The 17326-nt window shown below is 45.6% G+C and overlaps 1 protein-coding gene and 1 long non-coding RNA gene across 4 annotated transcripts in view; one reads left to right on the top strand and one right to left on the bottom strand.

Moving 5' to 3' along the window:
• Plxnc1 (plexin C1) overlaps positions 1-17326 on the bottom strand; it is a 140441-nt gene that overhangs the window by 96291 nt on the left and 26824 nt on the right. For all 3 annotated transcript variants that reach the window (XM_003476281.5, XM_063255304.1, XM_063255305.1), the window contains exons 3-4: positions 13469-13603; positions 9922-10022 (exon numbers count right to left, since the gene is read on the bottom strand). In XM_003476281.5, coding sequence (XP_003476329.1) covers positions 9922-10022; positions 13469-13603 — 236 coding nt within the window. The remainder of the gene's footprint in view (positions 1-9921; positions 10023-13468; positions 13604-17326) is intronic.
• Positions 778-5482, top strand: LOC134477382 (uncharacterized). Its single transcript, XR_010049431.1, has 2 exons — positions 778-2696; positions 4908-5482. It is a non-coding gene; the product is annotated as an uncharacterized LOC134477382 (long non-coding RNA).

Raw genomic sequence — 17326 nt, 5'->3', positions numbered from 1 at the left:
TGACTGCTTCCCATGTGAACCTCCAAGCTTCTCCAAGACAAAGCCTTATCCATCTTTGCCTCCCCCAGAGCCTAGTACAGGGCCTGGCTCGTGGCCGGTATTCAACAAAGGTTAGCTCAAGTGGATTAAGAATTCAATTTTAAAGTGTCTAAATTCTTGTCCATGTCTCCATGATACCAGCATAATTTGCTTCATTGATTTTTGTTCACTGGGTTGGCCTGTTAACTAGTGGTGGAAAACTGGCCTTTGTCTTGCAACTTGGAGCTATTTAGCACACATAAAACACCTTCTCAGACTGAAACTCTCACACAAAAGGGATTTACGGCCTCTGCCCTATGTGGCTCTTTAGCGGGTGACGAGTGTACAAAAACTTGCTGTTTTTATATCCAAATGCACGCCATGAACATGAGAGTTTAGAGGAGACATTTTTAAAAAATAGATGGCATGGATATAAAATGGGAAAATAGTGCTGTTTGAATCAGGCAGGCCTGGGCTTCAAACAGCTCTCCCTCACGATCCCTGAGTAATGGGGAACCCATTCCTCATTGGGGGAATCAGTGGGAATCAGTTTCCTCACCAGTAAGCAGATGGCAATCATAACTCGTCCTGAGAGAAATATTGCATCCCACCCCTGGCCTATGAGAAATGGGGCAAGCTCCATTCTGCAGAATGAAAACAGGCAAACATTACAACAAGGTGCAAAATCCAAAACCAAGCTTGGCAGGCAGCCTTCAGGATCCGAACACTATGTATCTGATCTGATCTGAACACTGTGTATGAACTGCAGCAGTTTCTGGGAACAGGACAAATATTAGGTCACAGGACAAGTAAAACATTTGAAGAATTTTTAAAAGCCAATCGATACATACTTAAGAGAGTGCAGGCTGCCTGAGATAAGGTCACTGCAAAAAAAAAAACTGTTCCATTAAAAACATATGTTTACTAAAAGGAGTGTCCTTAATGGGGCTTGGGAGAAGTCAGAGAGCACCGATTAGTGGGATGGTGCAGATAAGCATTGCAGTTGGAGGCCGAGGTCTGAGGGCATCAGTTGCCAGCTCTACCAAAAACCAAACAAGAAGCCAAACAACAAGCCCAACAAACTGGCTTCTGAGCAGGTGCGAATCCTTCCCATGCCGACCGCTGCCAACTGTCTGCAATGCCAAGGTGGAGCTGTGCCCCTTAACAGTTTATTTCCCCTTCACCTTCTGCTTTGCAGTAAGTAGGTTACGCCACAGCTCCTCTCATAGCTGACGAAGACCCTGGCAGACCCAGGCTTATCCCCGCCCCCACCCAGTGTTAGAAGACCACCCCAGCCCCGAACCCCTCCCAGCGTTCTCGGTAACCTGGATCCATGGGTTCAGCTGTGCCAGGGTAATTCTGGGATGCCCCAAGGCCCTCCCTGCTGCTCCCACCCACAGACAGTTGTCCTACGTGCTTCTACACAATTAGTCGGCGCAATGGGGTCCTCACACAAGGAGGAGGGGCTGCCCCCGGATCCCATTATTATCATTATCACTGTCATTAGAGCAGCACTGGACCATAAAGAAGTGTCACCGCACAGACTCAAGCCTGGGAGCTGCACAAGGCTGAAGAGGAGGAGGAATCACAATGGCTGACTTAGAACCATCATCTGTCTCTTAGACATTGGCGTAGCCTTTGAAGGAGGACATCTCCAAGCTGGCTGTGCGGTCCGCTGCCCAGTGAGTCCCTCGGACACCCTTCTGGCCTTGTTTAAGATTGTGCCCTCCCCTGCCTGCACCAGCACTCCCATCCCCTTTCTTGGTTTTGTTATTCTTTTTCGTAGCTCTGATCACTAATTGAACATACCATTTCATTTTCAATTTTTTATACTATCCGTGTTTCTCCATGTAGGGGTTGAACAGAGTTCCCCAAATTAACCTCACCCCCAATCTCTGAATGTCTTCTTAGTTAGAAATAGAGTCTTGGCAAACACAGCTGGTTCTAGATCTCAAGATGAAACCATCCTAGACTTAAAAGTCAGCGATGACTGGTGTCTGTCTAGGAGAAAGGAAAGAGGGACAGGAAGACAGAAGGAGAGAGAGAAACAGAGAGACCGCATGATCCACACACATGCAGGGAAGGAGGTCATGTGAGACTGAGGCAGAGATGGAGTAATTCTGCCACAAGCCAAGAAACACCAGGAGCCAGCAGAAGCTGGGACAAGTGAGGACGGGGTCATTCCCCAGAGGCGTCAAAAGGAAGACTCTGCTGACTTGTGGCCTCCAGCCCCATGCAAGACAAATCTGTGTCGTTTCAAGCCACCGGTTTTGTGACAATTTGTTAGGGCAGTCTCAGGAAACTAAAACACCCAGTCACCACAGGAGAAGACCTCAAAACAGCCACAGGAGCTGCTTGAAAATCTTCCAGCTGTCACCGTAGAAGAAGCATGTAGAAGAGAATGTGGGGCAAATATTAAACTTTCGAAATTAAATGGGAGGGGCATCCAGGTTCCTCATAGCTAGCACGCCTGGGCTCTATCGACGGAGGGCAGAACACAGTAGGATGGGACTCTAACAGGTGAGGCCTATTTTGCATGGCCCATTTCCTGGAGAGGACCCAGCCCTGAGTCCAGCATGTGACTGAGACCAAAGCAAGCAGAGTTCCACAACTGGAAAGGTGGAGAAGCATGCGACATTTGGAAAAATGGCCACGAAGTAGATGACTCGGGAAGAGAGGTGAGTTAACTCAGTCTCTACAAAATGTCCCAGACAAAAGTGGCCCTGTGACGCCAGGGGTGGGATCAGTAGTTCCGATGTTAGATTAAGGCAGCAGCCATATGGATAATCTTTCAGACACAAATCTTTTAAAGACTTCTTTTGTTAACAGCGCTTTGTGAGTTGCCAGCATAAACCAATAAAGTCTAAACAGAGCCCCTCACATCCGGGTCCCGCCAGACCCTCAGCCCTCCCTTCCTTCCTGGTGGAGCCTCTGCCCTAACAACAGAGTCCTGCTGCCACTTCCTGAACGGATCTCTCACTGTGCCTGAAATGCCTCCACCACTCTGGAGAAAGTCGGCTCAGGCTTCTAGGCTCAGTGTAAGGCTACCTCTCCTAAAGCCTTTCCTATTAATGACCCCCTCCTTGGTGCCCACCATTGCTAACCCCAGCTCAGCACTTACTAAGAACCAGGCTCTGTGCCTCGGAATTCACACCCTTTATCTGATTTAAGCTTCTTGGTAACACGCTAGGGTGGGCACTATCATTAATCCTGCTTTAAAGAACAGGAGATGGGGTTCAGAGAAGAGAGATTTACAGGGCACACAGAAGCCTGGATTCCACTCCAACTAGGCTCAGGATCTTTACTCCGCTGCCAGGGTAGGAGTCAACGCCCTGAGTAGGTTCTCCTACAACAAGTTATGTCTCCCACCTCCTGCATGGTAAATGACACCTCAGTCTACCTGGCTTGGTCACCCCAGCCAGGCGCCTGTAACTCCTTCCCCTGTAACCTCAATGTCAATGTCCTCGCACTGCTGCTGAGACAGATACCTCACCCACTGCCAGCTCTGAGACTTGGCTCTGGCATCTCTCAGGGTCCCCCACCCCACTGACATGGGTGCCATCCTTCACCCTCCAACCTAGTGCCTAGTCCATGCCTGGGGCACTGGAGGAATGCAGTGGATATTTGAGTAGCACTTCTTTATTTCCTTTGTGAGGTTTTAGATCAAGGAAGAAAGAACACATCTTGCAGAAAAACAGCGGCCACCTTGTTATTTTATTTTTCATCTTATGGCCTATTTTTAGTGTGTCAGACTCAAGAGGGAATCCAATTAATCACCGAGTCCTGTCGGTGCTATCTTCCGAGTAGCTCTCAAATCCCCTCACTTCCTCCCACCATCCCGTCATTCTGATTCAGCCCCCAGTCTCCTACTGGTCTACAATGGCCCGAGAACTGATCTGCCAGTGTCCAGTGGCTTCTCTTCAGACAGCCCTGGGACCCAGGGTGCTTGTTCTGAAACACAGTTCATCTGCTCAACCCTTCTAACCCAAGCCCCGCAGTGGCTCTCTCAGGTCCTTCCAACAAGGCCTAAGTTCTTTAACATGGACCACAAGAACCTTCCTCATCTACCCTGGTAACCATGCCCCTCATCTCCTGACACCCCCCACCCCATGTCCTGTGTGCTTGTCCATTCTGAGCACTGGGCCACACTCTCCCACAGTTGCTAGCCTTTCTTATCCTGTCCTCTTGGCCAGCTTTTTTTTTCTTTTTCTCTTTTTATCAGTACGGGGGATCGAACTCACGACCACCTGCTTGCAAGGCAGGTGCTTATGCCACTGAGCTAAATCCCCAGCTCCCCTCCCAGACCCCCCCACCAGCCTCCTTTAAATCTAGCTAAGATCTGCCCATAGGTCAGGTTCAGCTTAGACCTCCCTTCTTTAAGGGAGTGTTCCCCAGCCTTTTCCATTTAGGTTAAATGTTCATTATGTGCCCCATGAAATCCACACTTTCTGTACGCTAGCCCTTATTACCCTCTAATTCATTCACCTCCTTTGCTTACTGGAGCACTGTTTCCTCAACCCCCTTGCCTATAATTACACAGCCATATTGCCCTTTGTTGTAACATTTAGTCACCAAGTATATTTCCCTACCCACTGATGCTGGGCATGGCCATGTGGCCTGCCTTCGCTATGGAGTATTGCAAACATGCCGTGAGCAGAGGCTTTGCGTGTGTTGCAAAGCTTAGCTTGGTGTCTTGTGCTTTGAGAAAGAGTCTGTACAGAATGGCAGCATGTGGAAGAGACCTGAACTCAACTTGCAGCTTGACACAGAACCCCACAGTTGAAAGATGGACCTCTGACCAAGAAAAGCAAATAAAAATGTTTTTATTTTGCATATTACTGAGGCAAAAAAATCTCACTAGTACACTTTATCTCTGTATCCTTCACTAGATGGCAAGGTCCATGTAGACAAGAAAGAACTGCATCTCTAGCCCTGAGCACTGGGTGAGCACATCACAGGTACCTGATAAACACTGTGATTGGATGTATGAATGAATGAATATTGGCCACCAACAGGCCCGCCTTCCTACTTAGCACATGATTCTCTTGAAGCCAAGAATGGCATCTGATTTCTCTCGGCACCTAAGCTATCTCAATTCCCACATGGGACTCTTGGTATGTATTCAACAAATATTTGTTGAAATTAAATAAGTTGAATTTTGTGGGCTGGCATGGGGCTCAATCTTTAATTTATGACATTGTTTCTACGGGAAAATGCATTCCATGTGCCAAATAAACTTGCAAATGAACTTTTGGAACCTCAGCCGTTCATTGGTTTGGGATTGCCAGTTTTGTGGAAATCCATAACTGAACACATGTGCTACGCTTTGCAATATGGGAGAAACTGAGAAACTGCTTCCAAACCCAAGATATTCAGCCTGCAAAAATTCACTTTCCGCCCACACACATGAATTCAGCACAGGTTGGATTTGAGGTTCCCACAATAAAATACTAGACTTTTTAGAGCTCATTGTTTATCTAATTGCTTTTTATCTGCCTATATTAGATGCCTATTCTTAACACTCGATCAAAAGAAAGTTAAGATAGTTTTCTTGCCCCCTCGCCCCGACTCTACTCTCTAGACATGCATACAAGAAAGTTCAACCTTCTCAACAGAGAAAATAAATTATTTTTTCTAAATAAATCTGTGACATTTAAAATAAACACAGTGGGATGCTCTACAGTTGTAGGAAAACATCCCCCTTTAGAATTCCTAATTTTGAATGGTACTGGGAGCTTAACATGAGTCACAGATCTGAGACTAAGATGCGTTTCATCTTAGGCCAGAACCAAACCAGTTTGAAATCGTATAATTGGACATGGCAGAGCAGGGCCAGCCCTCCCTGGCTCCAAAGCGCTTTTTCATCTTAAGGGACAAGTGTCAGCTAGCTGATGGTGCAGTCTACCCACCACTTGGTCACTCCTTAACATAGATGTTTTGGGCACCTTCTATTTGAAAATAGAGGGAGAAGGAGAGAAATACACTCCACTAAAGGAGAGGCAGAGAAATAAGATCAGAATGGGCCACCAGGAAAGAAAGCAGTAACGCATTGAGGTTGATGAGGACTAGTCGGTCAGGTGGAGATAGATGTGTGTTCTAGGACCAGACAGTCGAAGAAGAGATCTATGGGAAGAATATTCTGGAATGAGGAAAGAGCAGGGGCAAAAACCGTGGGGCAGGAACACATTTTGCATATTCTCAAATCGGAAAGAAAGTCAGAGTGGTCACCAGAGTGACCAGAGTGGTGAGGACAGAGACAGGGGCGGGTCAGGGAAGCGGTGAAGGGTAAGGTCACCTCAAGTCTCGCCTGGAGCTGGGCTGAGAACTAGGATGGAGAGCGGCAGCGGTCAGGAGGCTGTGGAGGGGCAGGAACTGCTTTGGGTTTTAAACTGCTGCTCTTCTTGACGAGGACTAAGGCAGGCGTAAGGGAGCAAAAGCTGATGCAGGGCAAGCAAGCAGCAGGCTTCCACAGAGGCTGGAATCCTCAGCCAGCGATCAGGAGCAGGCAGAGGTGCTCAGATTCTCACCTGGATCTCACGGGCAGCAGCGCTCCCCTGAGGCCCGAGCTCCGCTGCCCTTCTGGAGGGCGGGCTGCTTCCTCGAGCTCCACAGCTGTCCCGCCGAGTGTCTACTGCCTCTCCTGGCGGATCTTCTGTCCCCACCACACACCACCTTCAGAGCTTGTGCTATCCACTGTGCCACCTCTTCACGCTGGGATTTCTAAGAGACCAGGCCTGCCCGAGGCACTTCCCTTCATTTTTTGACTATTTAGCTCCTCAATCTCTCCAACACTCATTCTGGGGGTTCACTCATTCTCATTCAGGGTGATCGAAATTTCCATGCAGCTGCACAATCCACTGAATATTCTGGCCACCACCTCAGTTCCTGACCCTTCTCTGCCAGTGATCTTGTCTCCCCACACGCCCCCTACTTCAGAGACACAATCATCCTCTAGATTTCATCATCATCAACAACCCCCACTGCTCTGTGACTGCAACTGTCGCCAACACTCTCCAGGCCTCCAACATCAACCCCCCTCCCCACTCACCTGCTTCCCTCCCTAGTGCCCAGCCCAGGCGTATTAGGTACTTTTCTCTCTTTGCTGAGACAAAACACCCGACAGCCAAAATGAAAGGGGGAAAGGTTTATTTAGCTTACAGTTTGTAGAGATTTCAGCCCATAATCAGCTGGCTCCAAGACCGGATGGCTTGGCAGAGAGGAATCAGAGTAGAACCAGTTCACGGCACCCAGAAGGTAGTGATGTAAGCAAGGGACCTTGCCAGTGTCTTTCTGCCTCCTTTCTTTGTATCCAGGCTGCTCAGGGTGGGCAGCACTCACAGCCTTGATCCTAATGCCCTTGAGCCTAGCATTGCGCCATGAGTCAATTCTAGCGTCACACCCTCTGGATCCAGCCACCTCTGAAAAAAGCCCTGCCTTTGACTACATGAGGCTTCGGGGACACACAAGCCATCACACCAGGGATCTACATCAACATTAGCATCCATCCCTTGCATGCACCCACAGGTTCCTAGCCTCTCTTGGTGTATTCACCCCAACTCTGGCTTGACTCCCCTCTGCTGTGTGACTTCACCACAAGAGCCGCAGTAGCTTGAAGAAGGCAAAACCATGCTACTTGCTCTGCTCTGCAGGCAGGACCACCAACCTCAAGTGGGCCCTAAAGTTGCCTGGCAACCATGCTATGTTTCTCTGCTCTGTTCTCTGCCCCATCTCCTATTTCTCTCCTGCCCTCTCTTCTCTCCAGTGCCTCCTCCCAGCTCTCCCTGCTCTAAAGTCAGTGAAGCTGATGGAAACGGTAGGAAAAGATGCTGCTTCTTCACCTACCTGCGCTGCGCCCAGATTTTCCCTACCCCCTGTCACGAGGATGAGCTGTCCGGGCTCCTATTTGTGGCTGGCCCATTAGGTCATCTGCTGAAAGATAACACTCCACAGCTCCCTCTTCTCTCTCCTGCAACATCATCTGCTCCCTCTCTACTGGAATTCTGCCAACAGCACAGAAATGCAGATTATTTTGTGGATCTCACAAAACTCAAACTCTCTGAACTCCACTTTCTTCTTCAGCATCTGCTCCATTTTTTTTTTTTTTCTGCTGCTCTTCTCAATAAAGCTCCTAGAAGGAGTTACCCTTGCTCAGTGGCTTCCTCTTTTTCCATGGTCTTTTGCAGCTTCAGCACTGACCTCTGGCCGTCACCAGTCATCACGAGCTAAGTCCAGTGGGTCAACTGTCCTTTTGACCTCTCCGCAGTAGCTGGCACCGTGGGTGGCTCCTGTCTCTTTTCCTCTGGCGTGCAGGACACCCCCCACCCCCCAGCTTTTCCCTCTTCCTCTTCTGGATGACCCCTCCCTATTTCTTTTTCTCCCTGACCCCTAAACACTGCAGTACCTCCATGCTCAGCTTTCGAACTGCTCAATTCATATTCCCTCCCTGGTCTGATCCCGAGGCTTCTGTAAGTATTATCTGAATACAGCTAACTCCCAAATTCCCATCACCAGATTGGATGTCTCCCATCAACTCTAGATCTGAGCTTGCTGACACAGTAGCGACGAGCTGTATGTGGTCATTTAATCACCACCCTCGTAACCCCCCTCACCGAATGAACTCCTGCACGCGGCTGGCCAAATAGACACAGAGAAGCGACACCCATCAGAAAGATTATGGCAAGGCTGCTTGGTGGCAGTGCTGTGATAAGATACTGGCTGTAATCAGTCAATTTCTAAAACTCGAGTCTTGGGCAAGCGACAAGAAAAAAAGATCCCTACCCAATTACAATTATTCATGAGAATTTTCCTGGGCTTCCCTCTTTTGTCTGCCAGTGGGGAAACAGCCCGGTACAAAGGTGAAGCACAAGGGAAGGGCCGTTGCTTGTCTTGCGGAAGCTGAGCGTGTGACTTCCTCCACGAACTCTTAATTAATCCCATCTCCATATTTCTAGTTTGTTTCCTGAACCTCTTTCTTCTATAATCCGCACCTCCCTCCTTCCTTTTCTCCTGGCTTCCTCCTGCATAAGCCGCCCGGATCCCTCCCCAGGCCTGTTTTCTTGGCCCCACTGCCCCCTCACTCAGCCTTTAGCATTTCTCTATTCCTTCTCTTCTATCTTACCCTTTTTCACCTTTAAGACCTGAGAGCACCAAACTGACAGACACAGTTTGGTGGGGTTTTTTTCCCTTCCTCTCTTGCCTGCCTGAGCTGAAGCTAAGGCTCTCTCCTCCTTGCTTCTATAGCAAGAACCCGAGTACTGGGTTGCCATGGCAACAGCGAATCCAAGCAGGCTGGTCCCAGCCACGATGCTAAGAACTGCCATGGTGAGGAAGCCGCTACAAGTCGCCCCTGAGCCTAGATGGGTCCTGTACATCGTAATTCAAGACCAGGCTGGGCAGATTCTGCCCAGAGACCGTGATGGTACATCAGGCCCACGGCTGTACGGCGCACAAGGTGACAATGCCATCAATAATAAGGCTTCCATGGAGCGAACAGAATACATGACTCGAGGAGGATTCATTTGAAAATTTTCAAACATCCCCATTCTTTTATCTTCTCCCAGGGAGAACCTTTTGCCTTTCTCTCAAGTCTTGGGGAACTCTGTAGAAAGTAAAAGCAAATCTGCCTGCTCTACCCTTTCCCCTTTGATGTCCCATGCCCACTCCCATCGGGCCCCCAATGGGGTGGCCCTGAGTGGCCCCGGCCAAGTGACTTGGTAACACGGACCCAGCTGGAAACACCCTGGGGGATGAATGAGGGTTCCCTCACAATATTGCAGTCCTGAGAGAGATCTCCCCTAGTCCCTCCTCCCCCTTCACCAAGACGGATCTTTAAAGTAGGGCAACAAGTGTTCTGGTGCATGACACTTTCTCGAAAAACATAAGTTAGGAGAATTCAGGAAATACCTTCGCTGCAAGTGGCACCAGCCACAGTGAGGGTCTGCCGCTGTTAAGCACTCCAAGCAGGATTTGTGTTTACTGCAGTTCGCAACACGAATTCTCCTCACCTAAAAATAAGGACCACAGTGGTTCAGATGGAATTATAAGCAACAGCAGAGAAAATGACACCACCTTATCTGATGAAGGGCCACAAGGAGGAAATTTATCAACTTGAACTCTAAATGTCTCCACAATGGCTCGGGCGGCAGGTCTCAAGTTCTAGAAGAGGAAGTGGTTGTGTGACAATCACCCGGGGAGCTTTTGAAAACTGGCCCTTCCTATGCACAGCATTCTGCACCCGGCAAGCTAGGCAGGTCAAAAGTATCCGAAAAAAGTCATATCTGTACATGTCCAGAACATTTTTCCTCCTCATTATTCCCCAAACAATACAACTATATACACAGCATGGACACTGTGAGGGATGACTGTATTCCCAGACTCCTCTGTAGCTGAGATGCTTGTCAAGTCTGGGGTGAGGCCTAGGAATCTGCATTGTTAAGAGTTCTCTTTGGTGAGCCTGACCTGAAGATGATTTTCGGCTCTGTGAATAGTCATTTCCACAGGGGTCATCTGGAATCAGGTCACCTGGTTTTCCCACAGGGACAGTCAGTGGCACTTTGGAAGTGAGAATTCATTTGGGAATAACAAATGGCTCTGCCCAGGATGGGGCTCAGCGGGAGCTGGCAGTGGATGTGGAGAGGAAGAGGCCATGGCAGGGAGGCACCACTGCCTCAGCTCCTGCCCTGTTTGCTTCCATTGCAGATCAAAACAAAAGAAGCAGGGAAAGTGTTGAAATCACCTCCTGACTCCTCCTTTGGCCCTCCAGGGGTAAAGACCCAGCAGCCCACAGAGTGGGACAGTGGAAGCCAAGGAGAACCTGAGTTCTCCTTGGAAAATCACAAGGCAAGTAGTGAGGGGACTCCAGGAACTCTGGGAGGCTGTGCGTGCTCAAGGGTACAGCAGACTCCTTGAAAGGTGAGAGGAGGGTTCCGCAAGAGCTTGTGAGGAAAATGAAGGTCCTGAGGAGAACACTTCCCCTCCAGGCTGACTTCATGGAGGATAACTGTGTCCTTCCATTTCTCAGCCCTTGATGCCTCTGACAGATGCAGCCGGCAGACCACGAGCCTGAGCCAGAATTAACCAGAATGTGGATATTTATTTCCTTCTGGCTCACAAAACATCCTTCTAATTCTGAGGGATTTTAATAAGTGTCACGTACTCTCTCTAACCTTGTTTCTTCATCTGTAAAATGGTGTGGTACAACCAACTTCAGGAGGTTTTACAAACATTGTCTGACACATACTAAATAATGTGTGTCCCAAATATTAGCTATTACTATTAGTGAGGAAAGGGTTCGATGAGCTGACGAATGTGAAACCTTAGGTTGAAAAAGTCAAATAGGTTTGTTTAGCATCAACTTGAGAGAGCTTTTGAATATGTTGGGCCCCCCGAAGGGGCACAGTAAATAACGAATTTTGCTTACAACATTCGTGGAATATGAGTCCCCAGAACATTCTTTGAGAACAACGTCTTGATGCATTGAAAAACACAAATACAACTCTATGCAAAAGAGATGACATAAGTACCACCTTGGACTGGCTCTCTAGTTTGGTAACACACTATAGTGACTATTCTCATCGATACGTATAACTCCATATGATTATTTTAATGGGCATGCAATGTTATATTACTTCCTATGGCTTTTTAGTTTGGCTGTTACTATTTCCCAAGAGTATAGAAAAGAGAGCTTCCTTGGGTTTTGTCTCTCTAGGGGTTATATTTGTTCAACAAGAGTCAACTAATAGGCTGTCCAGCAGTAATCCCAAATAATGGGTGAACAATTTTGATGCCCTACTGAAAACTCTTCCCAGGACTTCAGGGTTTGAGTGACTACAAGCTAGAATTCTTTACCTTCCAGAAATTGAGGACCTGTCAATCACTGGTGGCTTTCACAGTGGTTTCCAGCCTAGGGTCCGGGGATTTTTGGGCTCTGTTACTGTGCATGCGTATTTATGAGCTATTTTGCAATATTTAAAACAACTAAATGGAAAAACACAATCAGATTAAGCCAGACTTTCAGTGTCTTTGCTTTGGGGGTTGGAATTTTATCAGCTATGCGTGGTAGCACAATCAGTACTCTGGCTGGCAGTTTTGAGACATCCCAGATAAAGAAAGCCTGGGAATGGGAATGGCTACTTAATATACATAGTTTGTTGAATAGAAAAAAAAATCTTCCAAAAATGAGATCCATTGGGAAGGCACATAATAAAAAGCAATTGGACGGTGAAACAAGCCAACAACTGATGTGCAAAACTGCGAGGGATTCAGATGTGGTCATCTCAATGTGGTCCCTTTGGCCTAATTGACTTTGCAACATGCAAAGAGGCATACGGCCTGTTTCAGAACACCGGCAATCACCACATGCTGGCACACCTGCTCCGTGGCTCTAAGAGCATGTGGCCATCGTGCGTTGTCACCGCTGTTCTTAAAACGATGCAAAGCAAAACATGAAATATGGGGCGGGCTGAGAGCAGCTGCTATATCCATGATGGGATTTTCTAAGTCTCAATTATCTTCCTTGGACTTTTATGCAATCAAATGGTCATAAGTCAAAGGCATTGAGCCAGAATGTTCTCTTTAATTTTCATAAATCTGGGATCTGATCTCATTTACTGTGGGCTTTAGGATCAGTGCAAGGTCTGGGCCCCTTCACTCACAAAGACTAATGCATACATTCTATGAATATTATGAGCTAATTACTTATCCTCTCTCCAAGTCTTAGAGTCTTCATCTATAAAGCAAGGGTAACTTTATCTCATTTAATTATTAACACATTTCGTTGGTTTTCTTCAGCATCTTTGTGTGTGTACATACAATGCTGTGCATCTAGAGAGAGACCAAAGAAAGGGTAGCATGCAGTTGGTGGCACTCAATAAAAATCAGTGTCGTTTCCCCTTCCCTTGCTGAAAGCACTTTGCAAAGATGGAGAAAAATTTAAAAGGTATTATTGTGATTTCAGTACACAAAAAAGAGCAAACAAATAACCATGTTAAAACAGTCAGATAAATTAAGACAATGAGGGTGAATACCATATATTCCCTGGTTCATGAATATGTATGAGACCATGGCTTGATATTAACCCCCGATTCCAAAGCCAGTCCCATTGGGTATATTCATAAATGCATCTAGCCGTTCAATGCCCACACAGTAAATGTGCAAATTCAGTTACCTTGCTGATTATGCGCCCATTTGCAAGCACACTCTCCTCTGAAAACCTCGGCCCTGGAAATATAGCCAATAATAAAATTGCCTAAATAGGTAATATTTCTTGCTTACTTACTGACAGGCAGTAAAGTCTTTAATTCCATGCCTGTGAACCACTAGTGGGGCTTCCTGAAGCCTGCAGCAGAGTTAAAACTCGGTAGTTCAAAGTAAAAGCTTTGCAACTAGATAACGACATTAATTAAATAATTTTTATTCGTAAGTCAGAAGCAATGACTAGTATTTCACCTACCTCTTTCCCAGCTGTTAGATAGATGTACTTATTCTTCCTAGGGTCAGGAACAAGTTTGTAGAAAACAGGTGTTTCTTCTTTAATTTCATAGATAACCTCTGGACAATTTGAAGTCAAATTCTCACCAAGAATAACCTACATTTTTTTTTGCAGAAAAAGAAATACAATTTAATTAAGTACCTTTCTATTAAGTATTTTGAATAGCATGGTGGGAAAATGTGTCACTTTATGACATCCTTTCTTATTTGCAACACATCCTGGGTAAGGCATCACATTCCTTAGTCATCCTCATACCTTGGTCCACAACAGAACTGGCAATCAGAAGCACATATATCTGTGTTTGCAAGCAAAAAGTCACCAAACACTAGCAAAAAGCCACTCTTCAATGCTGGGTTAGTATTCTCTTATATGGAAGCTGGTTGTCCACAATTTCTGACCACATGTGGTCCTGTGAGAAGCCACAAATGACAGCTTCTTTAGTATTGTGCTGAGTGTGACCTTGAATCTAAAGGCAGTAGCTCCTGATCATATATTTGCATGAGTTACTCTGGTTCCTATATGATTATACATAGTCATGCGTCTTAAAGTAACCCAGACAACTGAACAGGTACAGATAAGTAGGTATGTGTTTACATACAAAATATGAGCAGATGTGACCAGGATTCAGTGGCTTTCAAACGGGACACTTGGGTATCAGCCATCAGACATCTACTGGACAGGCACTGTCCTGCTGTTCTAGGTGCTGTTCCAGATGTTTGGGAAATGACAATGAATAAAACGGGACAGAAGGAGAGATCCTGTCCTCATGGAACTTACATTTATGAGCATTTATGTGTGCATGTATATATGTAGATGCAGGGGAGTGGTAGCAGCCAATTAACAAAAGAGCAAATTATAAAATACATTAGGTGATAAGTGATACAGGTCAAAATAAAGTGGGGTAAGGAGATGGAGAACACATGATCAGGGTAGGCCTTATTGAGAAGGTGACAAATATTTAGAAACTTGAGGGAGGTAAAAATAGTGAGTCATTTACATATCTGGATGAAATGCATTCTTGAAAGAGGTCCTACCAGTGCCAAGGCCCTAAAATGGATGAGACTGGGGGGCTCCAAAAGAACAGGGTAGAGAGGTGTGGGCAGTGAGACAGGAAGCCAGCCAGATGCAGGGCATTTGACAGAGGAGTGACCTGGCAAGGAAGTGGGATCTAAATTTGGGTCTAAATATCATGATCCTGGAGAAATGGAACGGTGGCATGGGTTTGGGTTTGCACCCTGGCTCCACTTTTAGATATCTATGCTATCTTGAACTAGGAGCTTACTTAACCCCTGGGCCTCGATTTCCTCATCTCTAAAAGAGGGCTAATAAAGCTCTGTAAGAATCACTTAAGAATGATGGAAGAAGCTTAATACATAATCAGCACTCAACAGGCAGTAACCCATGAACAGATCGCAAGCTCTTTTGGAGTAGGGACCCTGCCTTGATTATCTCTGTACTCATTCCTTCATTTAATACAAATCTTTGAAAAGTGAAGGTGTCAAGATTCTATCAGTTTGAGCACATCCACGTTTCTTCCCCTGTGGACACACAGCTTGAAAGAAACATGGGCACCTGAGATGCTTTCCTTACACAGCTACACTTCGATGCACCTACTGATTGATAATATGCCTACCCCTACATATCCTGATAGCAAGTGGGTACTTGCTGTTTTCTCATGGGCACACAGGGACACTGTTTATCTCCCTGTACTCCCCTTCATGCTGGCTCCTGGTCCTGAGTTTGGCTTTGTCCTAGGATCAGTGACTTTGTTCCATCACCCACTGGAATCAAGCCTAGGTAGATTCAGTGTAACTAATCCCCAACTGCTCATCAAATTTAGTAGCAGCTCTGCAAAACTCAATGTCACTAACCAAACAGATTAAATATGACTTTAAAAAAAATCCCTTTTTTAAACAGAAGCAGCTAGTTCCCAAAGCAGCAGAGAAAGGTCTGCGGCTCATTTGAAAACGACTTTATAGTGCACTATCCAATACAGTGGCCACTAGCTATGTGTGGCTGCTCCAGTTAAAAATTCAGTTCCTCAGTCAAATCAGCTAGCTATCGAAGGTTGCTGGCCACAGACTACCTGCCATCCTGGAGAGCCCTGTATGGAACAGTCCTATCAGTGCAGAAAGTCCTTGGAGACAATGCTATCTTTCAGAAAACCGTGGAGGAAGTCCAGGGGCTGTGGGCTTGCCAGGATTTACTATCTGTAATTTACAAGCTCTGTTACTCATCTTGGATTCAAACTGCTGATCTGGTTTTGGAAAGTGCTTGTTTTTTAAAAATTATTTTAAATGTTTTTGGTAGTACACACTGCATCTCAGCCTTTTTAACCTTCCCCCTTGCCCCCTCTTCCCGCTCTATCCCTGGATCCTCTTCCCGTCTGTCCACCTCTCTGTTTCCAGTCATCTCCCTTTTATTTTGCTTTTTATTTATACTTTGAGTTTGTGATATTTAAACTTCCGTGTTTGATTTATTTCACTTATCATTACAGCCTCAAGGTGCACCCATTTTGGAATGTGGTTGTTTAGAAAAACAGGAAGTCAGTTTTTAAAAACATTAACTAAAATATTCCCAAGTGTGTCTCCTGAGAAGAAGGGCTATTGCCTTGGCTCCTTTTCAGGAATTCATCATGCTAAAAGCATTACTTGGTGTTACTATCTACGCCGTATTCTTGAACTGAATCTAACTAAGTCTTTAGTAATTTACTTCAACTTCTCACTTAGCATTAAGAAGCAGAAAGAGTTGAGGAACAGGCTAAATGACACCATGAGGTAGCAGGAAGCCAAATTCACACTGTAAAACGGTCTATAAGACAAAGGACTTAGTTTTTAGTAAGTCAGTGGTAGGATATAAAAGAGAGGGAGGTGAAACTACTATAGACAGCAGAGATGGAACCACTAAATGGGGTTCAGGCACCAATTTGAACAAAATAGTTTTAAGTGTGTTTTTGAGTCAATCAGAAGCATAGTTATATAGACTGGATAGTAGATAATCCTCGGGAATTACTGATAATTCTGTTGTGACAATGGCATTATGATTACAGTTACTTAAGCAAATGATAATTTTTAGGGATATATAGTGAAATATGATTGGATGAAATCAAGACGTAAGTTAGAGAACATCACCTGTCATGCATTTTCAGTGATTAAAAGCTGCATTGCAGTTTTTACTGGGGGATCACATTATTTACTCTTGCAGCATGCTTGATGCAGCACAGGTGATTGGAAAGATCTAGTTTGATGCAGTACTGATTTACTTACTTGATACCTTAGAGATAAGGCTTGAGCCTTTTAAAACTCTGAGTTAGGGCAGGGAAGTTTTTCTTTCTTGCATTTTTTAAAAGTTACCAAGAGGTAGATATTGTGTGTTAGAGTTTACTAACTGGTTTTCAGAACAAGCTACTTAGCATGGCCTGAATTCATGTCCCACTAATTGTAGACACTGGGTGTAAACTGGCAGGTTTCATCTATGGTGCAGGGACATCCCTTTGAAGACAATATGGCATTATGTATCAAAATTACGTGTACTTGGACCCTTCAGCCTCTCATATACATATGCAAGATGACATGTAATTATTGCAGGATATTGTGTCATAAGCAAAAAAATGAGGCAATCTAAATACCCAAATTATAGTATAAACAATGGAATACTATTTAGCCATGAAAATATTGGAAAGCACCTAATGTTTCACATTAGATTAATTATGTAGACACATATAAGCATAATTTATACAGATATATATGTAATAAACACATGTTTAGTGTGTTATAGAGAACATTTCCCTCTTTTTGCTTGTAGACATATATAAACTCT

This window comes from Cavia porcellus, unplaced genomic scaffold (genome assembly GCF_034190915.1).
Source record: "Cavia porcellus strain 051 isolate PalLab524CR breed Dunkin Hartley unplaced genomic scaffold, mCavPor4.1 scaffold_8, whole genome shotgun sequence".
In the NCBI taxonomy this organism is placed as follows: Eukaryota; Metazoa; Chordata; class Mammalia; order Rodentia; family Caviidae; genus Cavia; species Cavia porcellus.
Note: the sequence above shows the minus strand (reverse complement) of the source record. Positions and strands in the feature narration are given on the sequence as shown.